Source organism: Mesoplodon mirus, assembly GCF_964341445.2.
Source record: "Mesoplodon mirus genome assembly, chromosome: 15".
In the NCBI taxonomy this organism is placed as follows: domain Eukaryota; kingdom Metazoa; phylum Chordata; class Mammalia; order Artiodactyla; family Ziphiidae; genus Mesoplodon; species Mesoplodon mirus.
This window is the reverse complement of record NC_138991.1, coordinates 70,778,448-70,801,417: the sequence shown is the minus strand read 5'-3', so window position 1 is coordinate 70,801,417 and position 22,970 is coordinate 70,778,448. Positions and strand designations below refer to the sequence as shown.

The 22,970-nt window shown below is 50.8% G+C and overlaps 2 protein-coding genes across 6 annotated transcripts in view; one reads left to right on the top strand and one right to left on the bottom strand.

Annotated features, from left to right (window-relative positions):
• The window catches only part of NAPB (NSF attachment protein beta), a 40,153-nt gene extending 29,443 nt beyond the window's left edge, over window positions 1-10,710 (top strand). For both annotated transcript variants that reach the window (XM_082645507.1, XM_082645508.1), the window contains 4 exons: window positions 5,342-5,446; window positions 6,384-6,452; window positions 6,787-6,837; window positions 7,770-10,710. In XM_082645507.1, the coding sequence (XP_082501633.1) occupies window positions 5,342-5,446; window positions 6,384-6,452; window positions 6,787-6,837; window positions 7,770-7,880 (336 nt within the window). In that variant the 3' untranslated portion in view covers window positions 7,881-10,710. The remainder of the gene's footprint in view (window positions 1-5,341; window positions 5,447-6,383; window positions 6,453-6,786; window positions 6,838-7,769) is intronic.
• Window positions 10,711-12,064: 1,354 nt separating this feature from the next.
• GZF1 (GDNF inducible zinc finger protein 1) lies at window positions 12,065-22,046 on the bottom strand. Of its 4 annotated transcripts, none has more exons than XM_082644914.1 (6): window positions 21,566-22,046; window positions 17,759-19,178; window positions 16,528-16,622; window positions 14,946-15,113; window positions 14,355-14,512; window positions 12,065-14,031 (listed from the first exon to the last, which is right to left on the bottom strand). In XM_082644914.1, the coding sequence occupies exons 2-6, from the start codon at window positions 19,153-19,155 to the stop codon at window positions 13,696-13,698; spliced, it is 2,154 nt and encodes a 717-aa protein (XP_082501040.1). In that variant the 5' UTR covers window positions 19,156-19,178; window positions 21,566-22,046; the 3' UTR covers window positions 12,065-13,695. The 4 variants fall into 4 exon arrangements, with proteins under 4 accessions (XP_082501040.1, XP_082501041.1, XP_082501038.1 ...); XM_082644915.1 differs by lacking the exon at window positions 21,566-22,046 and adding an exon at window positions 20,247-20,285; XM_082644912.1 differs by lacking the exon at window positions 21,566-22,046 and adding an exon at window positions 20,059-20,240.
• Between the last annotated feature and the right edge of the window lie 924 nt (window positions 22,047-22,970).

Sequence of the window (22,970 nt, the reverse complement as noted above, 5' to 3'; positions counted from 1 at the left end):
TGTTTTAGAGTTCTGTAGTGTGCAAGTCTGGCAGTTCTTTGGTTAAATGTACTCCTCTAAGTATTTTATTCTTTTTGATGCTATGTAAATGAAATTGTTTTCTCAATTTTCTTTTCTGATTTTAATTGCTAATTTTATATACTGCAACTTTGCTGAACTTGTTGACTAGCTCTAATGAGTTTTTATGGATTCCTTAAGATTTTCTTTATACAAAATCATGTCCTCTGCAAGTAGCGATAGTTTTATTTCTCTGATCTGTGTGCCTTTTACTTCATTTTCCTGTCATTTGCTCTGGCTTGATCCTCCAGAACGATGATCAGTAGAAGTAGTAAGAGGAGACATCCTTGTTTTGTTCCTGTCTTAGAAGGAATGCATTCAGTCTTCCACCATTGAGTGTATGTCAGCTGTGGGTTTTTGCAGATGCCTTTTATCAGTTTGAGGAAGTTCCCTTCTCCTCCCAGTTTGTTGTTTTTATCATCAAAGCGTATTTGTTTTTGTCAGGTGCTTTTTCTGCATCTTTTGAGATGATCATGTGGTTTTTGTCCTTTATTCTGTTAACATGGTGTCTTTCATTGGTTGATTTTTATCTGTTGGCCCAACCTTCCATCCCTGGGATAGATCCTGCTTGGTTGTTGAAAAGTTTCAGGGTCTCCAAGAGCACCTTCAGGTTTGATCATTCTCTGGAAGGACTCACAGAACTCAATGAAAGCTGCTATATCACAGTTATGGTTTATTATAGCAGAAGGATGCTGACCCAAAAAAGCCAAAGGAAGAGGCACAGGGAGGAGGTCAGGAGAGCCCTGAGTGTGAGCTTCCTGTTGTCCTGCCCAGACTGGGACTGTGGAACTGTGCAGACAGCGCTGACTTCTCCCAGCAGTGATGTGTGAAAGCATGTGTAGGGTATTGCCACCGGGGAAGAAACTCACCAGAACATGGTTGGCCTTATTCTGCAGTCCCTCCATAGGTTGAGCTAAACTACATGGTCTAAGACCCCTAGGTAAACAAAAACACTCTTTCAGGCAGGACATTCCAGGGGCTTAGAGATTATCTACCAGGAATCATGGGCAAAGGCACTTTGGACAAAATTAATCCTTTACTACATAGTTATGGTGTGTAATCCTTTTTGTAAGTTGCTGGACTTAGTTTGCTAGTGTTTTGTTCAGGATTTTGCATCTGTATTTGTAAGGGATATTGACCTTTAATTTTCTCTTGTAATGTCTGTCTGGCTTTGGTAGCCAGGTAATACTGGCCTCAGAATGAGTTAGAAAGTCTTCCCTCCTCTTCCTTTTCTGGAAGAGTTTGTAAAGGATTGGTGTTAATTCTTTAGACATTTGGTAGAATTCAGTGATTTTGCTCTATCGTTCTGTTTTCAGTTTCATTGATTCCTATTGTTATCCTGATTTCTATCCTGTTTTCTTCAGATTTATCTTGCTCTTCTTTTTTAGGGCACTGAGGGTAGAAGCTTAGCTAATTGATTTTCCTCTTTGTTGTGTGGGCATTTTTAGTGCTTTCCATTTCCCTCTAAGTGCTGCTTTGACTGTGTCTCACAGTTCTGTTACATTGTTTTATTTTTATTTTATTTATTGATTTCCATGGATTATTTATCAGTGTTTTGTTTAATTCCCAAGTGCTTGGAGGTGTTCCTGTTATCTTTCTGTTGTTGATTTCTAGTTTGATTCTGTTGTGGCTGGAAAATACACTCTGTGTGATTTCAATTCTTAGAAGTTTGTTTTATGGCCCAGAATATGGTCTTGGCGTATATTCTGTGGTTCTGCTGTTGCTGGGTGGTATGTTCTATAAATGTTGATGAGCTCCTCTTGGTTGATGGCGTTGTTGAGTTCTTCTGTATACTTGCTGATTTTCTGTCTATTTCTGTTGTTGAGAGTGGAGTGTTACAGTCTCTGTCACTGTGGATTTGTTTATCTCTCATTTCTGTCAGTCTTTGCTTCACAATATTTTGCAGCTCTGTTTGGTGCATACATATTTAGGATTGCTGTGTCTTCTTGTTGGGCTGACCCTTTTATCATTATATAGTGTCCCCCTCTGTCTCTGGTAATTTTCTTTGCTCTGAAGTCTGTCTGATACCAATATAGCCTCTCCTGCTTTCTTTTGATTAATGTTTACATGATATATCTGTATGCATCCTTTTTCTTTCAGCCTGCTGATATTGTTATAATTGAAGTGTGTTTGTTGTAAACAGCATAGAGTTGGGTCATATTTTTCATCTACTCTGCCAGTTTCTGTCTTTTAATTGGCATGTTTAGACCATTCACATTTAATGTAATTATTGACGTATTAGGACTGAAGTCTGCCATTTTATTTTTTTGTTTTCTGTTTATCCTCTGTGTTTTGTTTTTCTGTTTCCTTTTTCCTACCTTCCAGGGGGTTTTTGATTACCTGTAGTGTTTTTGGGTGTATCTCTTTAAATAGCTTTTGTAGTGATTGCTATAGGTATTATATTTACATAAAGTATCACTGGCTAATGATGTCATCATTTTTTCAGTTTCAGTGAAATACAGAAATCTTACCTTACTTTCTGTTCCTTTATCCTCCCCCATTCAATATATAATTGTCTTTAGTATTTCCTCTACACCCTTTTAGAAACACATCAGTCACTGTTAACAATTTTTACTTCAGTCATCCAACTTAATTTAGAAAACTCAGGAGGAGGAGAAAAGCCCATTGTATTTTCCCATATTTTGCTTAATGTGTTCTTTCTTCCTGATGTTCCAGGATTCCTTCCTGTATTTTGTTCTACTTAGAGAACAACCTTTTGCTATTCTTTTAGGGTAGGTCTGCTGGCTAAGCATTCTCTTGGTGTTCCTTCATCTGGGAATGTTTTGATTTCCCCTTCATTCCTAAAGCATATCTTCCCTGGGTATACAATTCTGGGTTGACAGCTCTTTTCTTTCAGTGCTTGAAAAATGTGCCCTTACGACCAGCGTGGTTTCTAATGACAAGTTTGCTCTCATTCAAGCTGTTTTCCCTATAGGTGAGGTGGTGTTTCTTTCTGCTACTTTTTTTTTTTTTTTTTTTGCGGTGTGCGGGCCTCTCACCGTTGTGGCCTCTCCCGTTGTGGAGCACAGGCTCCGGTCGCGCAGGCTCAGCGGCCAAGGCTCACGGGCCTAGCCGTTCCACGGCATGTGGGATCTTCCTGGACCGGGGCTCGAACCCGTGTGCCCTGCATTGGCAGGCGGACTCTCAACCACTGAGCTACCAGGGAAGCCCTCTTTCTGCTACTTTCAAAAAGTTTTTCCTTTGTCTTCAGTTTTCAGTAGTTTATGTGGCTTAGCATGGGTATCTTTGCTTTTATGCTGTTTGGATTTCAGTAAACTTCTGGAATCTGTAGGTTTATGTTTGTTTCTTGCCAAATTTAGGAAATTTTCAGCCGTTATTTCTTCAAGTGCTTTTTTAGCCACTCCCTCTTCCTCTCCCCTTCTGTGGCTCAGACAGCCCAGATGTTAGGCCTTGTTTTATCATCCGATATGTCCCAATGCTCTGCTTCTCTTTTCTGGGTCTGTCTGCTCTCTGTTGTTCAGACTGAGGAATTTCTGATGTTCTACCATCAGTTCACCGAGTCCTTCTTCTGTTCCATGGGATCTGCTGTTGAACCCATCCACTTTTTATGTCAGTTATTGTGTATTGCAGTTCTGAAGTTTCCACTCATTTCTTCTTTGTATCTTCTGGGGTTTCTTTTCTTTTTTTTTTTGCGGTACGCGGGCCTTGCACTGTTGTGGCCTCTCCCGTTGCAGAGCACAGGCTCCGGATGCGCAGGCTCAGCAGCCATGGCTCACGGGCCCATCCGCTCCGCGGCATGTGGGATCCTCCTGGACCGGGGCACGAACCCATATCCCTTGCATCGGCAGGCAGACTCTCAACCACTGCGCCACCAGGGAAGCCCCTTCTGGGGTTTCTTACTGAGAATTTTTCTTCATTGATGCTTTGGTTTTCCTCTGGTCTCAAGCAATTTTCTAATGGCTTGTGGAAGCATTTTAGAAAGGCCCCTTTAAAATCTTTTAGATAAGTCTCACATCTCTGCTATGTGACAGCTGTCATTTATTAGTTGTCTTTTATTAAATTTTATTTATTTTTTTATACAGAAGGTTCTTATTAGTCATCCATTTTATCCACGTCAGTGTACACATGTCAATCCCAATCTCCCAATTCATCACACCACCACCACCACCCCACCGCTTTCCCCCCTTGGTGTCCATACATTTGTTCTCTACATCTGTGTCTCAATGTCTGCCCTGAAAACCGGTTCATCTGTACCATTTTTCTAGGTTCCACATATATGTGTTAATATACGATATTTGTTTTTCTCTTTCTGACTTACTTCACTCTGATTAGTTGTCTTTTTTTCATTCGACTTGAGATGTTCCCTTTTCTTGGTATTGCAAGTGAGTTTTAATTAAAAACTGGATATTCTCACATCGTGTTATAAGACAGGGTCTTGTTTAAACCTCCTCTCTCAGCTGGTTTGCTTTGGCACTGAAGGGGTGTGGCCTCGCTGCTGCCAGGTGGAGGTAGGGTTCAAGCTCCCCACCTGACCGCCTGGTTACCATCAGGTAAAGGTGAATCCATGCCCGCTGGGAGATGAGGGGGCCTCTTTCCCACTGGGAGGAGGTGACGCAGTCCCCACGTGGTCTCCAGTGCCTCTGTGATGGGGGCACAGGCTGGCTCCTGCTCTGGCCTCCTTGGCAGGAGAGTGGGGCTCTCCCAGGAGGATGGGCGTCTTGTCTTCCTCTTTGGCTCTTGCTGCTGTGAGTGGGGTGGATCAGAGCAGGTGTCATCTAAACATTTTCTGTCTTGCTAGCTGCCCCTCTCCTGGTCCTCTGGCTGGAGAAAGCAGGCTTTCATCTATTCTCTCTCTTTCTTTCGCTGCACCCACCGGCATTTATGGGTTGCTGGCTTATTCTGTTCCAAGTGAGGGATTTATGCAAGAAAAAGAAAAAACAGGGAACTCCCTGCTGTGTTTGCCCTGTGTCCCTGGCTGGTCTGCTGTTCTCTCCACCTTTCAGTCTCCCTGCGTTAGTTTCATATAAAAGATCCAGGGCTTTTAGTTGTACTTATTAGCAGGAGGGATAGAGGACAGCACGTCTGTTCCATCCTCCTGGATGTGGAATTCTGCTGAGTCGTTTTTAACAGGGCAGCACTTTATGTCTTGAATATTGGTTTTTTGTCTAGTAACATTTCTGGTACATGGCTTTGGGTTAAAAGAATGGATTTCATAGCTTAACTAACGTAAGATGCAGAGTACTTGCTAAAGAGTAGCTGAGGGTCAGCATGCCTAGTGTAGGAGGGCAAACCTTTTCACTCTGACCCCACTTTCTGTGCCTAGGTTGGGGCCAACACCATGGATAACCCTTTGTTGAAGTACAGTGCAAAGGATTACTTCTTCAAAGCTGCTCTCTGTCACTTCATAGTGGATGAGCTGAACGCCAAGGTGAGGGGCCCTGCGGTGTGGGTTCTGATGCGCTTCACCCCTAAGCACAGGTGCTCAGCCGCTGTCCGCGATACCAGCTCAGAGCAAGACTGTGCTGCGTACGTGAAAAGCAACATGGAGGGTGATACTCTGGCCCTGTCCTGGCTGTACTACCGCAGCTGGAGTGACAGCTGCTGAGGCTCTTCTCTTAAGTGAACGCCCCCTGGGGGCCACACTTCCTTCAGTAGTTTTGGTTTAAAGAAATTAGGGGCTGAGGGGAGACAGTAAAAGCAGAATCGTGTCTTTTTTTTTTTTTTTTTTTTGCGTTATGCGGGCCTCTCGCTGTTGTCACCGCTGTGGCCTCTCCCGTTGTGGAGCGCAGGCTCCGGACGCGTAGGCTCAGCGGCCATGGCTCACGGGCCCAGCCGCTCCACGGCATGTGGGACCTTCCCGGACCAGGGCACGAACCCGTGTCCCCTGCATCGGCAGGCGGACTCACAACCACTGCGCCACCAGGGAAGCCCCAGAATTGTGTCTTTTTTTAAACTCAGGAATGGAGTTGGGGTGAGGGTTGGGAGAAAAGCAAAGAGAGAGCTGGAGGTGGAGGCAGAGACAGGGCAGCCTCGGTGTCCTCGGGGTCGGAGTTTAGGGCCCCGGGCTCCGGGCAGAGCCTCCTCCAGCGCGTGAAAATAGACGCCTGCTCTGGGAGGTCCGAACGTTGGATCTGGCTCACGTGGTCTTCCCCACAGCAACCTCATTCGGAAAAAGTGGTTTAGAAGTTTATTCTTAACTGAAATTGAAATTCACAATCAACAGGTTTGATCAACACAGGTTGATTTTGATGTTGAGTCTGATAATTAAGTAGGATGTAAATAAATCGTACTGAAGTTAGTAGAATGTCAAAGCTTCGTTTCCTGGTTCGGTGACTCAGATGTTAACGAGTGGTTTTCTTTCCCAGCTTGCTCTGGAGAAATACGAGGAAATGTTTCCGGCATTCACTGATTCGAGAGAATGCAAGTTATTGAAAGTAAGTAGGTGGGGCTGGGATACAGTGACGTTTTCATCCTGTGAATCTGCCCACTGAGCGGCCCCGTGCCTTCCTGCTCTTGCACACTAGGCCTCAGGTACCGTTAGGGTCAGGCGCGCACTGCTCTTAACCTGGCGGGTCGGGCACGTCAGCACGAGGCTGGATCCCTGACTCGGGGTAACTCTTGACTTGTATTTGAAAACTTCCCCAGTTTTGTAAGTCATTTGGCAACATCAGTTAGTGTGATACGAAGGCTATTTCGTATTTAAAGTATCCATTCATAGATGGAACTTTTTAGCCTACCAAACTAATTTTTCTGTATTTATGTTCCCAGAAACTTCTAGAAGCTCATGAAGAGCAGAACAGTGAAGCTTACACGGAAGCAGTACGTTCGCTTTTGGGATTTAGCACGTTCTCTGAAAGTTTACTTTACAGAAACAACTCCTTGTCATCATGTAAATGCTGAACATTTATTTGGGCATTATTGCACTACACCTACGTTGTGTTTTCCAAAGGCGTGTTTTGAGATCCCACCAGCCTTCACAATTAGACAGTTCTACGAGCTCTGCTGAAGTTAGCTGTGAGGCACATATGTATCACATAATGTTGTGACTTGTTTGGATGTTTTCTGTGGAAAATAATCCGATCCATAAATAAGTGTCAAGTAAAATCAGTGAAATCTAATCACTTAAATTTAAAACATAAAAACAAAGCAATGAGAGTTTGTTATATTCTTGGCATAAAGTAAATGGGAAAATTATTTTGACATTCATCAATTTCCTGTTTTCCCATCTTTTTCCATCTTATGTTTATAATCAAGCGAATTTCTTAGTGCCCTCCATTAAGTCATTCATCCTGGCTTTGAAGCAATAGTGGGAAGGCGAGGTTTCCCCTTTAACTTTTGCTGCCAAACCCTTTTCATCCTATGAAAGTCCATTCTTCGATAACTTGTGGAAATGAGTTAAAGGAATTCTGCTTCCACATGTTCCCTCGCTGCAACTACGTTTGTTTGAGTTCAGTGGATACTGGAGCCACATTACTTTTCCATGTCCCCTTGTTCTCATGCAGGGTCTCATGTCCTTTGTCACGCTAAACGTGCTCTTCGTCCAGTAGGCTGTTATGGAGTTTTGCCGTCGCATGTTAGCATAAGAGCCACATAAACAAAGTTTTTAATGAAGAAAGTTGTAAACTGGAACGAATGATTTTAAATGAAGACAGCTAGTGGGTCTGTAAATGTCTCAGCAGTGTGGGGCAGCGTCGTTCCGTGTTTGATTGTATTTCCAGGGAATGATTCCTGTTCCTCTTCCCTTAAACCAGGTGAAGGAATTTGACTCGATATCCCGCCTGGACCAATGGCTCACCACCATGCTGCTGCGCATCAAGAAGTCCATCCAGGGGGATGGGGAAGGAGATGGAGACCTCAAGTGAAGCGCTATGTCTCCGTGGCATGCCGCTGAGTCCTCTTTAGTTTCGTGTTCGGGCCAGTGATCATTATGGGATGCCCATTCAATGGCTTCATTTTGTTGCACACGAGCCTGATGACGTGTGTGTGTTTAAGCCGCCATGTGTGTCACCATGCAGCGGACGGGTGGGCAGCTCCTGTATGTGTTGCGAGTGTGACAGGCTGTTTCCCGCTTGTCAGTCCCCAGAGTTTTCCGAGAACTGCTTCCGAATCTTACTCCTGTTATTTTGATACGTGCAGAGCTCCTGTTTAATTTTGCCACATATTTTTATGTCCTTTTTCCTGGACCTGAGTACCCAACCCAGTTCTAATAGATGCTTTGCATGTTCTCCGTGAACTTGCACCTGGATGGACTCTCTAAATGTGTGTGTTTAGTGTAGGATCGTTGTTAGGAATGCGTTTATGACTTTCCTCGTGAGAAATTATTTATCCTTTTTGTTATCTTGTGATTCTTTTGATGGTGCTAGTGACCAGTTTCTTTGCTTTTTATATCGTTCTGTAGGTAATGTGCATGTGAGAATTCAGATCAGCCGGGCCTGCCAGCCGCTTACAATGGGAAAAGAGGGAGCTTCCTGGCACTGCCTGGTTATGTGTGTGGACGCGTGTGGAGGTGGGCCTGATCTCACATACAAGTGCACACACACATAAGATCTAGAAGACTTGGGTGTTTTCCTTTCCTGGAGATGGTGTCCACTTTTGGTTGGGGCGGGACCCTTGCTTCATCTTCATAGGAAGGTGTTTGAACTGGCACATCCCTTTACTACTGTGTTCACACACTTTTCCACGCTGAGAGGGCACCTCGTGTGCCCTCTCGTGTACATGCTCACCAGGGCTGGGAGGTTATCTCAGTCGAAGCTTGTGTTTCATTAATTTTAATTTTTAATTGTGTGTCGTATTCATTTTATCCATTAATTGGATGTGATGGGCTTGGTAGGCTGAGTACGGTACAGAGGTTTACTGTGCTCAGTCAGGAAAAGAACCCCAACTAGCTTCTGAGGGGACCTGCGCTTAGCTGATGGAGTTGTCTTACCTTGTGTGTTTGAATCCTGTCCTGTTATTTTGGCTTATACATGTGCTCTGTTGACCTGTGAACTTGATCCCTGCGCATTAGGTTATGTGCCGACATCGTACTTTAGACGTGATCTTGTGTCCTGAATCTCCTGTGTGCATATTTTTAGGCATAAATGATTTATGTTTGATGTGTGTTAATTGCCAGGTAATGACAGTGTTGACAGATAAGTGGAATTTCCTGTGTCCTGTCAATGTTAGCTGGTATTTGAATGGTGTTTGCATTTTTGGACGGTCCTCGACTGGGATTGGTAGCTGCTGTTGGGCAGAAATAGCGGGTGTGCCCAGGCTGAGGGCTGAGCGGGGAGGAAGGCTTGGGGGTGGGGAACAGGTCCGTCTGGGATGAAGCAGAAAGTGGCAGGAAAGGAGGCTGAGAAGGGCCGGCTGGGACCCGGTCATGGAGCAGCCCTGTGGGCAGCCGTGAGGATTCGGTGGCCGTAGTTGCAGGGTCACTTGTGCAGGCTGGGCTGGTGGAGAAGCAGGGCAGTGATGTCACAGTGTTGGCTGAGGGCAGCGGGAACGGACCAGGAGACGCAGGCACTCTGACCTTGGGCCCTGGCATCCGATGAGGATTCCTTCCTTCCTTCAGAGGTCTGGGATTCTTAAAAGAAAGCTGGCTGTCAGTTACGGTACATTTTGGGATGGAGCCGCTTGGTACTTCTTCACTTCCCGTTGGAACTATGAAAAAACGCTTAGAGAGAAAAGTGGGGTTTTGTTGCTCTACCTAATCCAGTGCCAACCGGCCAGAAGCACTTGGGTGAGATGAGCGTGGGGCCTGTGTCCTCCGGCCGCAGATCTGTCCCACCTGAGGGGCTGTAACCCTTGCCGCCAGTGTGTGCGCTCTGTCGTTAGTCTGGAAGGTTTGTTCCCACTTGTGAAAGGAACCTGGTCTGACCATGTAAAGTAAAAAGCAAATGATGTCTTTTAAGGCAATTTGTTTATTAGCTTTTCATCCTGCACCCCTGACAGAAGACCTGTGGTTTTGAGAAATTGTATTGGCAGCGTTTTGTCACATCAGTTAGAGTTGTTTGTGTTGAAATGAACACTGGGATCAGTGCCTGGGTTAAGATGTTTTTGTTTTTAATATTTCACGTGAAAAAGAGTAAAATATAATTGTAATGGCTAGAGCAGACCTGCCAGAACGTAACAGGAAAATGAGCAGAAAAAAGTCCCATTAACAGTATCCAGACTTTCTCCCTTGAAATGTTCCATCAAAGTGGGCAGTGCTGTGACTCAGAGCCCGGGTCAGGTTTCCAGGACTTATATAGATCATTATTTATGAACAAAGTATAATGACTATTTATGTTACAGTCCTTGTGTTTTAGCAGATCGTGTTTAGTTCATTGTCAGAATGAGTTAAAATTTCTTACAGGAAAGCTTTGCTTTTTGTGGCAACGTTTTTATAGCTTACGTGAATTCCTTTTTTATTTAATGATTTGAAAACAGTATTCTTGCAGTCGTGACCATGTGTGATGACGTCCCTGTAAACATTTATTGTTTCCTCTGATACTGTGCATTTAAGATGCCCAGAGGCAACCCCCGTGGCTTTCTCAGGGCCTGTGGCACGCAGCCTGCCTCCCGGGGCCCCGGCCTGGCGCGGCCTCTCCTCCCCCGCACTGTCGGGGAGGGTGTATTATGAGAACTCATCCTGTGATGATAAATCCACCTTCGCAAAGAGTCTGTGTGTTTCATGTGAACCTGTACAGTAAATAAAGTCGAAGTTGTGAACAGTACGGTGAGTTTCCTGGTTGGTTTGCACAGGTCGGGAGTGGCTTCCTGTCCTGGAAGGTGTCCCCCGGGGTTCAGGGCAGTGGGCAGCAGCTATCCGGGCTCTGCAGGCTCCCCGTTCCCATCCCTCCTGCTGCCTGGTCAGGGATCTCACTGGCAGGCTTGAAGGAGGAGTGGCCCCTAGGAGACCTCAGAGTGGGAGGCCGGGGCCCGAAGCCCCATCTCCCTTCGTGGAGCCACGTTGACTTGGCGCTGTCAGAGGGCCTTGTTCAGGTCCCTCAAAGATCATTTGAGGCAAATTCAAAATGAATGGTCGAACAGGCCATCCCATCTAGGAATTCTGCCAAGTTGTTGATATTCAAGGTTACTTTCTCATTCAAGTGTCTCTTCTGTTTCCTAACAGAAGCTCCCGTGGTGGGTTTTGCCAGCCTCGGTGAGGGGCCCCTGGTGAGGGTCCCAGAGGCCCGTGCAAACTGGTGGAGGGAAGTGGGCGGTTCCCGGGGCTCAGCTGGGGGGTGACGGATGTGCCAGGCGGCCCTGTGCCCGCATCCATCTGCCCGTCTTGGTGCCTGTGGACAAATGGACTTTCGCCTGAAATAATGTTACTTAGAGTGACAGGAACACCATCAAGTTCAGTTAAGGAGACAGGCACTTGCTTGGTCTCAAAAAATGTCCCTGTGTGGCAAGATATACAACAGGTTAGAATTAAATGATAACTTACACTCAAATCCGTCAGTTTAGACGATCACCTTTGGCAAAACCACATTTCTGTGAAGGTCACCTTTAATAAAGGTTTTACCCCACCACCTGGCCAATTTTGTTTTCAAACTCTGTACAACAAATTTTGGTTAAAAGCAGAGGCAGGGGAGCTTTGGAGTCCGGGCTGAGAGCGTCTCCCACACGATGGTTGGAAGGCGCCAAATCGCCGCATTGGTGGCCTGACCTGAGCGTCTGGGGCTGACAGTCATGTGGCAGCACAGCACCGGGATGGGGAGGAACGGAGACGCCCCACAAATCCCCGAGATGAGATGCATCTTCGGCAGGGTTTGGGGCGGCAGCCCTCCTGTCCCCTCCCGGGAAGCAGAGAAGTGACCGTAGATGGAGGAGCCTCTGAGGCGCAGAGTCACCGTGGCTGCGATGAGGCTGGGCCCCTCCGCGCCGCCTGGCACCAGCTACCGAGGCCGAGCGCGTGCAGGGCCAGGCCTGTCACGTGTCAGGAACACACGTGCAGTGCATGGAGGTGGCGAGACTCCAAGGACCAGGGAATTAAAGCAGCTACCTGTATGAATCAGGAATCTTACTTCCGTAGAACCTAAATTCTAATAATGGAAATAAACTTAGACTTGCAAAACTATTTTTACAAAACATTTATTAACACATTAAAGTTTTCTGTAGAATTTCTAAGGAAACAAATTCAAGACAAAAATTATTCCAATAGGTAACAAAATAAACTATTATTTAAATTTCTTCTCATTAACATGACTTTACCCTAAGAAACGGCTCATTAGCCGGGCAGGTTCCTTCTCCTTTTCGAGAGTAAAATGTGTGAGAGTCACTGTTCTGTTCTGTGATCACAAGTGGGCGATGTTGTCACAGCTGGAGGTGGATTCGGTACTGCCGCCTGCAGCCCGTGTCAGCACCTGGGACGCCTTCGGCACCTTCGGTGTTGACGTCACCGCCTCACGGGGAAGACAGCGTCCTCGGTCTTTTTCTGGCACCCCGTGCAGCTGTGTCTTCATCCCGGACAAGTACCCTTCCTCTTAGAAAACGAGCGTTTTTACAGCAAGTGTAATAAATTAAATGTAAGAAAAAGAGCAACTGGTGACAATTCCCCTTTATTACCTGGGTCACGTGTGAGTCGAAGCACTGTGTGCACGGCGACCCGCCCTCACCACTGGATCAAGAACCGGGCTGGGTAAGGACGGCGGAATTACCAAAGGCCAGCATGAGAGACAGAGGCACATTTAAGACGAGGTTGGCAGTTCCGTGGTCCACTCTTAAGGCTAATCAGAGGAGTGTACGGAGGCTTTTGGTCCCCTTTGCCAAATTCGCTCGTGCTCCCAGGGGAACGTGTGCGCCAGTGACTTGCCTGTGTCAGCGTCTTGACATGTTAATAAGAAATGCTGGGTTTCTGCAAATCACAGAAATTGTCAAAAAACCCAGCAAAACCACCAGTACTCTGTGTTCTTAGATGATTGGCTACCACCGCCTCACTGCTACTCGTGGATGAAATAACTACACTATGTTGCAAGTGTTCTCGAGCCCCTGGCTTAATTTTTCACACCTCTTTGCAAAAACTACTATGCTGTTTTCTGCTAGTCTTTGGTAGGACAGCTTTTTTAAATTGGATTTTTAGGAATGAAACCTGTAGCCACATCTCAAGTCATTTTATGACAAACTTCCTAGTTGCATGTGTGCTGTGAGCAGCTACTTTACAAGTGTTCAGTTTAGTGCCTACGAACAGGGGGGTGGAAGGGGACAAGTGCAGTCACCTGTCTCTTTAGCCCCATTCCAGGGTCCCAGAGCACCTCTGACTGGCTGGCTTCAGTTCGACAGGAAAGAAACAGCTGAAAATAAATACACGGTCCCAGTTTTACTTCAGGTTGGTAGAAAAATAGCTTTAAAGTATCAGAAATAAACTTCCACGAAGAAGCTGAGCAGTAACCCCAGCCTCAGGAATGTCAAGGTCATCAAGCATTAGGATGATTCCACCAGAATTAAGTGAGGTTATGTTAAGTGCCTTGTTTGCTGATAAGGTGTGGCTGAGACCATGCAGATCAGGATTTCTAAGGGGAAGCATGAGAAATGGTTTGATAGAGACGACGTGCAAGTTAGCAGAAATTCAAGAAACTGTGGAAGCCATCCTTGCCCACTTCTTTGCCCACAGTTCTTGACCCCTGACGAACGTTCATGTCCAGCCCTTATGCGTGCAGGTGCAAGGCTGGGACCGCGGGGCAGGTGACCCCGCGCTCCAGTCTGCGTGAGTCAGAGAGTGGAGCTGTGTGGGCCTGGGTCCGTCTGCGGCGTCAGCTCGCTAAGCTCGTTGATGGTGGTGGCCAGCAGCGTGTCCTGGGACCCCACAGGGCCGTCCGACTTACAGGCCGGGTCCGCAGGACTGTCATCGTGCACGGCAGGCATGCTGCCCTGCACGGTGGCCAGGTTGTGAAAATGGCCATTTTCTGCTAAAGACAGCAATTTATCAGAGAGTTTGGATGGCGTGTACTCTTCATCGGGCTGCTCAGTCTTGTGCCCGTCGCCGTTCTTGGGAGAGCTGTCCACGATGACGAGGAAAGACTTCCACGGAGTGGTCTTATCATGGATCTGCGGGCCAAACGCAGAACAGAGAGGTCACCCACTGTGTCCCTGACCAGGATCTGCAGAGCCCCCAAGTCACAGCCACTCGTTACCAAGTACAACAGCCTTCTCCAACCGTCATAGACACGTGTCTGCCACTGCAGTCCCTGCCAGAAAGGACTCAGCATGCCCCGGGCCCTGCTTCACGCCCCCCTTGGCTGCCCTCGCTGCAGGGGAGGGAGAGCCCCGCCTTCCCCTGGGACCCCCTTATGGACTGAGGGCCTCAGGGAAGGGGGGCGGGCGGCTCTGCCGTCTGGCGGCTGTCCGCGGGGGCCGGCCTGGCCGCTCACCGAGGTGTGCCGCCGGAGCGTGGACTTGTCGGTGAACGTCCGCCCGCACGCGTTGCACATGAACGGCTTCTCCCCCGTGTGGATCCGGTGGTGGCGCTGGAGTGCGTTGAGCTGCGTGAACTGCTTGCCACACTGGTCGCAACAGTAGGGCCGCTCCCCTGGGAGGGAAGGGACGGAGGACACGAGAGCTACCGGCTGCTCTGGGCCGCACGGCGTCCCGAGCCGCCACAGGGAGGGCGACATGGGCACGAGCAGCCGACCGTGCAGGAGCCCCAGGGGTCCGTGGCCTCACCCACAGCTTTCCAGTTGTAAGCGACCCTGCGCGGGTGTGAGTGTTTACTAGCATGTGCAGATCATCACCCCTAATTCTAATCTCAAGGCGTTCAAAGGTTCACACGTCCACATCCATGTTCACACATTCGTACCTTTCCAGTTTGTCAGAGCCAGAAACTAGACGCTCAAAGATGTTTAAATGCTATTAGGACGCACGACTTAAAGCTAAATTCCAAATCATTTTCCAGAAAATCTAAAACCTTCGGGATATTTTCTTGCCAAACTGACCTCCCTTCTCTGGCAACATTCCGGCCATACCTGTGTGGACTTTGATATGCTGGTAAAGCGAATTCCGCTGAGCAAAAGTCCTGAAACAAACTTCACATTTAAAGGGTTTGGACCCAGTGTGGATCCTGTTGTGATGTTTTAAATACTCCTTGGAAGCGAAACTCTTGCCACACGTTTCACACATGAAAGGCCTCTCACCTACACGAAGACACGAGACACGAAGTTAGAAGTGACACGGGCGCTAGAACACGCGGAGGATGGGGCCCACCCTCCCAAGTGCCCTGGCAGGCAGAGCGTTCTTTTCTAGTTAAAACTGTCATAAAATATCTTTGTGTCCAGTGCTTGCTACCTGCTGAAAGCTGGTGTAAAATGTCCCTGGAAACCCCAAGAAAGGTTCCAGTAGATTAGAATTAAAGAGCGCGTTCAGCCAGCTCACGTTTGGAAATTCAGTCATCCCAAACAAGAAAAACAGTTTTGACAACTGGTTTGGTGGAACTGCTGGACTTTTTCACAGGGCTTCTGTGGGTCTCTATCAGAACAGAAGCCCCTCCTGAAGGGAGAGGAGTGTGTGGTGGACCCGCGGGGCTGTCCTGGAGCAGCTCCCAGCCGCCCGGGGTGGGGTCAGGGCAAGGAAGGCGTCCACCCTTCACGCTGTGCAGCTGGGGCCCTGAGGGCCCACAGACCAGACGCCTCTGTCAGGCGTGCCCCGATTTCTCAAACATCAAAACAAAACTACTGGCTTTAATAAAATCCAAATATATTAGCATGTTCATCAAATAACCGATTCTAACTTAATCCTTCGGTGTGGCCTGACCTCCCCCGACCCCAGTCTTCCATCAGACACCAATTCTGCTCATTTTAGTCTATTAATTCACGTCATTAAGTGGCTCATCTATCTCACCATTTGAACTTGAGGCTCACAGGACAGTCAAAGAAGTAAAAATCTTTAAATGGGAGCAGGAAAGAACTGGGTTAGCGTGATAAGCCCAGTACCCGACAGCTAGACTCCACACGCCCCAGGGCTGAACCCCAGGAGCACTGCACAAAATCAGAACAAAGAGCTTAAATGTTCTCCCTCACCTGATGAAATCGTACCACAGAAATTCTGAAAACCTCATAATTCCACCACCTTAACACATCATGTAACTATATTTCTGCAGGTTTCCAATAAAGCTGGATTCACTGTATGCTCAATTGTGCATTTTTCAAGTCGACAGCCAAACACAGGTGTTTTTCACAATATTCAGAGACCTTAGTCAGAAGGGCCTGGGACGGGACAGGGTGGATTTACCCATTTACTGAACCACTTCCCTGGGGTTGGACAGTCAGGTTTTTTCTAATGCTCTGTTCTTAGAAATGGCAAGGAGCGGGATAACAGTGTATAGCTTTTCCCATGTTCTGAGCAACTTCTTTCAGAGGTCATGGCCACAAGCACACAGCACTGGAGGCAGCGGGCGTATTTTATTCATTTACTTATGCTCACTTATGAGACGGAAGAGCGTTATCAGGGCTTTAACCTAAACCACTTGGCAGATGCCAACTTCTAAATGAAGAAAACTGCAGTTTTCCTCCTACAGCCAGGAAAGACATTCAATCACAATGGAGTATTTACCTGTGTGACACCTTTTATGGTAAATCAGCATGTGGTTCTGAGTGAATCTTGCACCACATTCATCACAGACAAAAGGTTTTTCCCCTGTGTGAATTCTGAAAGCACAACATTCAGAGGGTAACTCAGGATGTGTCAAAGCTCACTCTGCATTACCATATCCTCCCTCACCTGGGGAGACACTTTGCTCCAGGAGCCCGAATGCGAAGGACTGAAAGGTGGCGAGGCCCAGGACTCTCACCCCCAAATCAGTCTCTGCCCGAGTCAAGACCGCCACATCCCCGCCACGTGCTGCCCCCAGGTGCAGGCACAGGCTGTACCTCTGCAGGCCGTTTACAACACCAAACAGCACCGCGTGGTATTTATAAAGCTCCCTCCTTGAGAACGGTCACCCACAGACACCTCAGGAACCATGGCTGACAGAGTGCCACGTGATCAAAATGTTTCCGTCCTTTCCTAGTTTGACATAACAGTCTAGAAAGAACCGTTATCAACACATGAAGCCAGCCGGTCCCTGGGGTGCATGCGTAAGCACTGCATTTCAGGGCGAGGATGGAGCGGCTGTCACCATGTTTACTGAGCCCTTCCTGAGCCGGGCTATAAATGACAATAAAAGGACAAGCAACACCCAGCTCCCACCCCTAGGCTGGCCCAGGACGGCGGCCGATCTAGGGGAGAGTAGAAAACTGCTCTGTCTGGATTTCGAGCCTAAGTACGGAGCACTGGAAGGGAATTTATTTAAAAACTGAATGTCGCCCGCCTACGCTTCAAAAATCAGTACCTGGAGTCCCTGTCCGTCCTAACCCTGGAGCTTAGACTGACTGGCGGCAGGCACTCTGCAAGCCCAGAGAAGTGTCGCCCTGCTGAGGTCTTCAGTGGGACTCGCCACCCAGCCGCTCACAGGACTGAGTCCCAAATGAAGGCTCAGGAAGGGGGACGGGGTCGTTGGCCCCACTCGGCAAGGGCGGCGGGACGCCTCAGCACCGGGAGCGGGAGAGGCCCCGGCGCCTGAGCGGGAGGCGCGGGTCCCCATCAGCCGGGCCCGCGCCCCGAGAGCGCCATGCCCGCATCTCTGCCTCAAGAGAGAACCCAGAGGCTCAAAGCAGCCCCCGGCTCTGAGAGGGAGCGAACTGAAAAGTGACCCATCCCGCGAGGCAGCCACGCTGGCCGCCCCCTGGCACGCCCCCCCCCCGTCTCCACGTGCGTTCTGGGGTTCGAGGCGGCCCGTGCCTACCTCAGGTGGGTCTTGAGAGCCGAGGGCTGCGAGAAGGTGGCCGGGCACTCGGTGCAGCCGTAGGGCTTGTGGCCCGTGTGCGTGCGCTCGTGCAGCCGCAGCGCCGTTTTGGAGCTCAGGCCCTTGCCGCACTGTTGACACTGGTGCCGCTCGCCGCCGCCCTCGTGCACCTGCACCACGTGCCGCTTCACGTCCTTCTTCCTCTTGAACTTCTTGCCGCACAACTCGCACGGGAAGTGGCGCTCGCTGCTGTGCACGTGGCGCTGGTGGCCCTTGAGGTTGCAGCGGTTGGCAAAGGTCTGGCCGCAGGTGTCGCAGCGGTGGACCACCTCGGTGGCCACGCCGTGGTGGTGCCGCACGTGCTTCAGGAAGCTCTTCTCGTACAGAAAGGCCTTCTCGCAGCGCGTGCACCGGAAGCTGCTCCTCCGCCTCCCCGCGGCCTCCTCCCCGTCCTCGTCCTCGTCCTCATCCTCGTCCTCCTCCCCCTCCCCCTGCCCCGCCTTCGGCAGCACTGCCTCCGCCTCGGCCCCAGCCCCGCCGTCCTCCTCGTCTTTCGTGACAGTGACCAGCTCCTTCACCGTTCCCCCGGCGTCTGGGCTGGGCTCCCGGGGGCCCCCGCGGTCCCCGGCGTCCTGCTCGGCACTCTTCTGCTGCTCTCGGAGTCGTCGAGTGTACTTCTTTTTAGGGATTTCCACGAACACCTTCCTCCCAGCCAGCCTCCCGCTAGCCCTTCTGAGCTTGGGGTAGGGGGACTTAGCGATCTCTTTTCTCTTGTCTGGCTTCTCCCTGGACTTCCTCGAGGGCAGATCTGGCAACAGGCTGTTGCCGATTCTTGCCGCTGGGGGATCCAAGGAACCCGCGACGCCGTTGGCCAGAGGGCTGTCCGCGGCCACACCTGCCCCAGCATCAGGGGCAACAGCAGCAGAGACCTGGGAGCCGCTGCTCCCTTCTGCCTCCTGAGCCTCCGAGAAATTCTGCAACTCCAAAAGGACCGACTCTAACATCTGTTTCTTCAACTGAAAACAAGTTTCAGATAAGTCCAAACATTTCAGCTTTTCTGCCATTTCCAGCATTCGCTGCACCCGATCTTCCTCCACCTGGACCTTTGCAGTGTACACGAACTCAAGAAAAGAAGCGAAGTCAGCCACCTGCACTTCGTCTAAGTAGACGTTAGTCCTCGTGCCGTCCGCAGTCTTCTCGTTAAGAAACACTTCCTTAAAAAACTTGCTGGTGGCTGCCAGCACCGCCTTGTGGGCCATGAATTCCTCCCGGACGCCCTGGTACTCCACGCTGACAGTCACGTCGCACAGGTGACCCAGCAGGCGGAGCTGGTGCATTTCATGCAGAAGATTAAGCGGGGAGGACTTGGATTCCAGCAGAACTGCACCACTCTCCATGTTGCTTCTTCCCAGGAACAGCTCTGAAAACCAACCAGGAATTATTCATGCATGAGCAACCTCTGAAGTAGGATTAAAAATTATGAGGATTGTATCAGTTCTTTAGAGGATATAAACTGATTAACGACCTACACCTAACTTCTCATGTACAGATTCAAGTCACGCGTCACTTCTTAGCATGTTTCTGAAGCCCTGATGCACCTTCATGAGATATTTGCATGAAAACAGACGAAGACTGCCCTAAAGATAAAGTGATGATTAATGAAATACATTCAAGCAGTAATTGGCTTCTCTAGGTCATTTTGTAATTTACGTACAGACCCAGACCCCCAAACTAACAGAATTTATAGCAACAATAAATAACGTCTACTACTTTGATCAGGAAACCAAATAAAACAAAATATAATACATGGCGGCCACGGATGAGGGCAAACCTTGTCTACCTTTGAAAACAACCAACTAAACTAATTTATATGAAGAAAATTTCATGGAAAGTAGCCCACAATTCACAGTCATCCTCCAACCTCGTTAAGTCCCTCCTACTGGAGTCACCGTCACTGCACCGAAGAGATGCGGGGCACGGCGCCGGGCAGGGCCCTCAACACCTCCGAGCCGCAGTGGCTCCCGTGCTGGAGGCTGACAGGCCGTCATGAGGGCTGCAGCCGCGCCGGCCGTCCCGGTGACCCTAGAGCAGGCGTCACGGGGGAGGCGCTGACAAGGTCACAGGGCGGCCGGGCCGGACTCGGGCCTCCCCGCGCACCACCTTCCCGCCGCCAGGCCCGGACCGCCCGGGGGTCCGTCCTCCCGGACCCGGCGCGGACGCTCCCCCCCGCGCACCCGCCTTTAGCTCCCGCATCTGCCGCCCGCCTCCAGGCTCGGCCGGGTCCCTGAGGCCGGCCTCACCTGCCCGGTCCAGCTCCTCAGAGCCCGCCGGTCGGAGGGGCAATGGCCGCAGGTGGCCGCCTCTGCCCTCGTCCGCCGACAGCTAGGCCTGCCCCGACTCCCCGGCGGCCTCCCGGCCCGCGCGTGGCCCCTGAGCCCGACTCGGAGCCCAGGCCTAGCGCCCTCTGCCCCGCGGGCCGCGTACGCACCGCCCGGCCCCCGCCGCCGCCGCCGAGCTTCCGAGGACTAGGCCCCGGGACGGACAGACTGCACGACGGACGGGGGGCGGGGCGCGGCGCCGGCGAGGGCGACGCCGATTGGCCGCGGTGGGCCTGGCCCCGTCCCTCGCGGGTAGGGGAGGACCTGCGCATGCACGTCCCACTGCGGAGGCCATTCGGGGAAGTTACGTGATCCGACACACGCTGCCGCCGTACGCCCGGCCGGCTGCGCAGGATTGCGTCACCCGCCGCGAACCACGGTCTGCGCCTGCGTAGAACACTGTGCCGGCGGCTCTGCGCTTCTCGCTACCCGGCGGGGGCAGGGCCGGCCCACCCCGAAAGTCACGTGACCTGCGGGGCACGCACACCGTCTCGCGTGGGTCCCTCCCCGGCTCCAGCGCATGGGCAGTACAGCAGGTGGGCGGGTCGCCGGATGGGGTGGAGCCCCTGGAGGAGCGGGGCGGAGAGAGAGGGCAGGGAGGTGGAGGGGCGGGGCGCTGGAGGAGGCAGGAGGGGGCGGGGCGGCGGGAGGAGGTTGCAGGAGAGGGCGCGGCTTGGGGAGAGGGCGCGGCGCTTCCCTGTGCCGGAAGAAGCGGTTGTTGGATCCCCAGCGGCGCCTTGCAGAGTCGGCGGCTGAGTTCGTTCTGGGCACGCGGCAGGCGGGCGGGCAGTCAGGAGCTGAACCGGAGGCCGTCTGTGCTCCGAGAGCCTCCGAGCCTCGGGCTCCGGCCGCCGCTCCCGGGTGTGTGCACGCCGCCGGCCGTTCGCCGGCGACCCCAGGGTATGTACGGGCCCTCGCGTCCCAGAGGCTTCACGTCGCTACTCCGAGCCTCCGTTTGTCCTCATTTCTCTCAGACGCCCAGCGGACCCTGGGCCGATCTCTCATCCGGTGTCTTCTGGTTCAGTTTATGCAGTGTAGACAACGTCCAGAAATGAGACAGTTTTTTTGGAAGACAGTTTTTTTTGGTGGTGGGGGGGTGATGGTTCAGGCAGTAACGTGAGCGATGCGGAGCTGCATATGCAGCTTTGCCCGCCGCTCACCTCCTGCTGTGCGGCCAGGTTCCTAACAGGCCGTAGACCAGCAGTGGTCCACGGTCTGGGGATTAGGGACCCCTGATCTAGAACAACCCCTCTCTTACTGTCTCTGTCATAGCCTGTAAAGCATCTGCCTGAAGCGGCTGCAATGCAGTGTGGACACGGGGAGCAGGGCCGGGGTGAGAGGGTCCAGGCAAGGAGGTCTCGGACAGCAGCCTCTTTTCCATGCTGTCACGGGGGGAGGAAAGGGAGCATTTGAAAATAACTGTACTTACCATCCTTCAGCGTCTGTGTTTAGGGCTATAAGCGCTTCCACAGAATGGGAGGCCTTGCCCTGATGGACCCAGTGTCACTGGTAGAAGGAGCCCGGGGCCAGGAAGCCTGGAGGCCGTGTGGCAGAGGATGGTGCTCAGCTTGCCTGGGCCTGGCTCCTCCTCCACGCAGGACACATGCCACCCGCCCTCCCTGCCACCTACGGTGACACCTGGCACTGTGCCCACCTGACCTCCCTGGGTGTAGTCAGCGCACAAGCCAGACCTTGGGGAAGTGGGTCGGCCGCTGTTCACAGTGGAGCCCAAACAGGACAAAGCAGTTCTACCGTCTTTCCCGCCCTACTTTCTAGCTTCTGATTTGTACAAACCCATACAATCTCTGCTTTCTGCTGCAGCTAAAAAACACGGCAGGACTCTGCTGGTTCCAAAACAGCCCTGCCCTCCTCACACACCTATGGGCTCTTCCTACCTCTAGGTGCACCCAGAAGTGGATCCTGCTGTCGCTCCCCATCTCAGGAGGATTTCCAGAAGCCATCCCAGTTCCTGGAGGCCGGGCTCAGCCCCAGGTGCACACGCTGAATTTAGTCTTTCTCCAGCCTAGGACTCTCCTGCCCTCCCTCACTTGGGGCCCCGACTTCCTCCTGCAAATGGATCTCCTCCCTGCAACTTCCCCCAAACTGGTCCCAAGTCTCAGGATAATAAGAACAGAATGTGTTTGATGGTTACAGAAGGTGGGTCACTACTACCCACCCCCAGTTACTGGTATTAGTCACTTCTCACAAAACTCTGTGGGGGGGGGGTAGTATTATTACCCCCATTATACAGATGAGGAGACTGAGGCACAGAGGTTAGCCAACTTACTCAAGATCACACAGGGAGCAAGACAGAGCCAAGGTACAACCTCCACTGCTCAGCTCTGTGCAGACCACATGCCTCCCCAGCTACAGCAAAACAGAGCTGTCTCCTGTCAGATCAGGTAAACGTCCAAAGGGAACTAGAGAGGGTGTGATTAAATAGCTCCTAGAAATTCCATGTCTGGTTTGCATGAGTCCAAAAGTGAACACTGAGAAGTTGTGGTTTCTAAGATGCTGGGGGGACATGGGAGGACTTCTCACAAAAGCCCAGGGATCTATGGGCTTCCCTGGTGGTGCAGTGGTTGAGAGTCCACCTGCCGATGCAGGGGACACGGGTTCGTGCCCCGGTCCGGGAAGATCCCACATGCCGCGGAGCGGCTGGGCCCGTGAGCCTGTGCGTCCGGAGCCTGTGCTCCGCAACGGGAGAGGCCACAACAGTGAGAGGCCCGCGTACTGCAAAAAAAAAAAAAAAAAAAAAGCCTAGGGATCTAGGCCTACTGCTTGCCTGGCCGCGTCACTTCCATCTCTCATCTCCGAGCTCTCCGGGGCCCGGG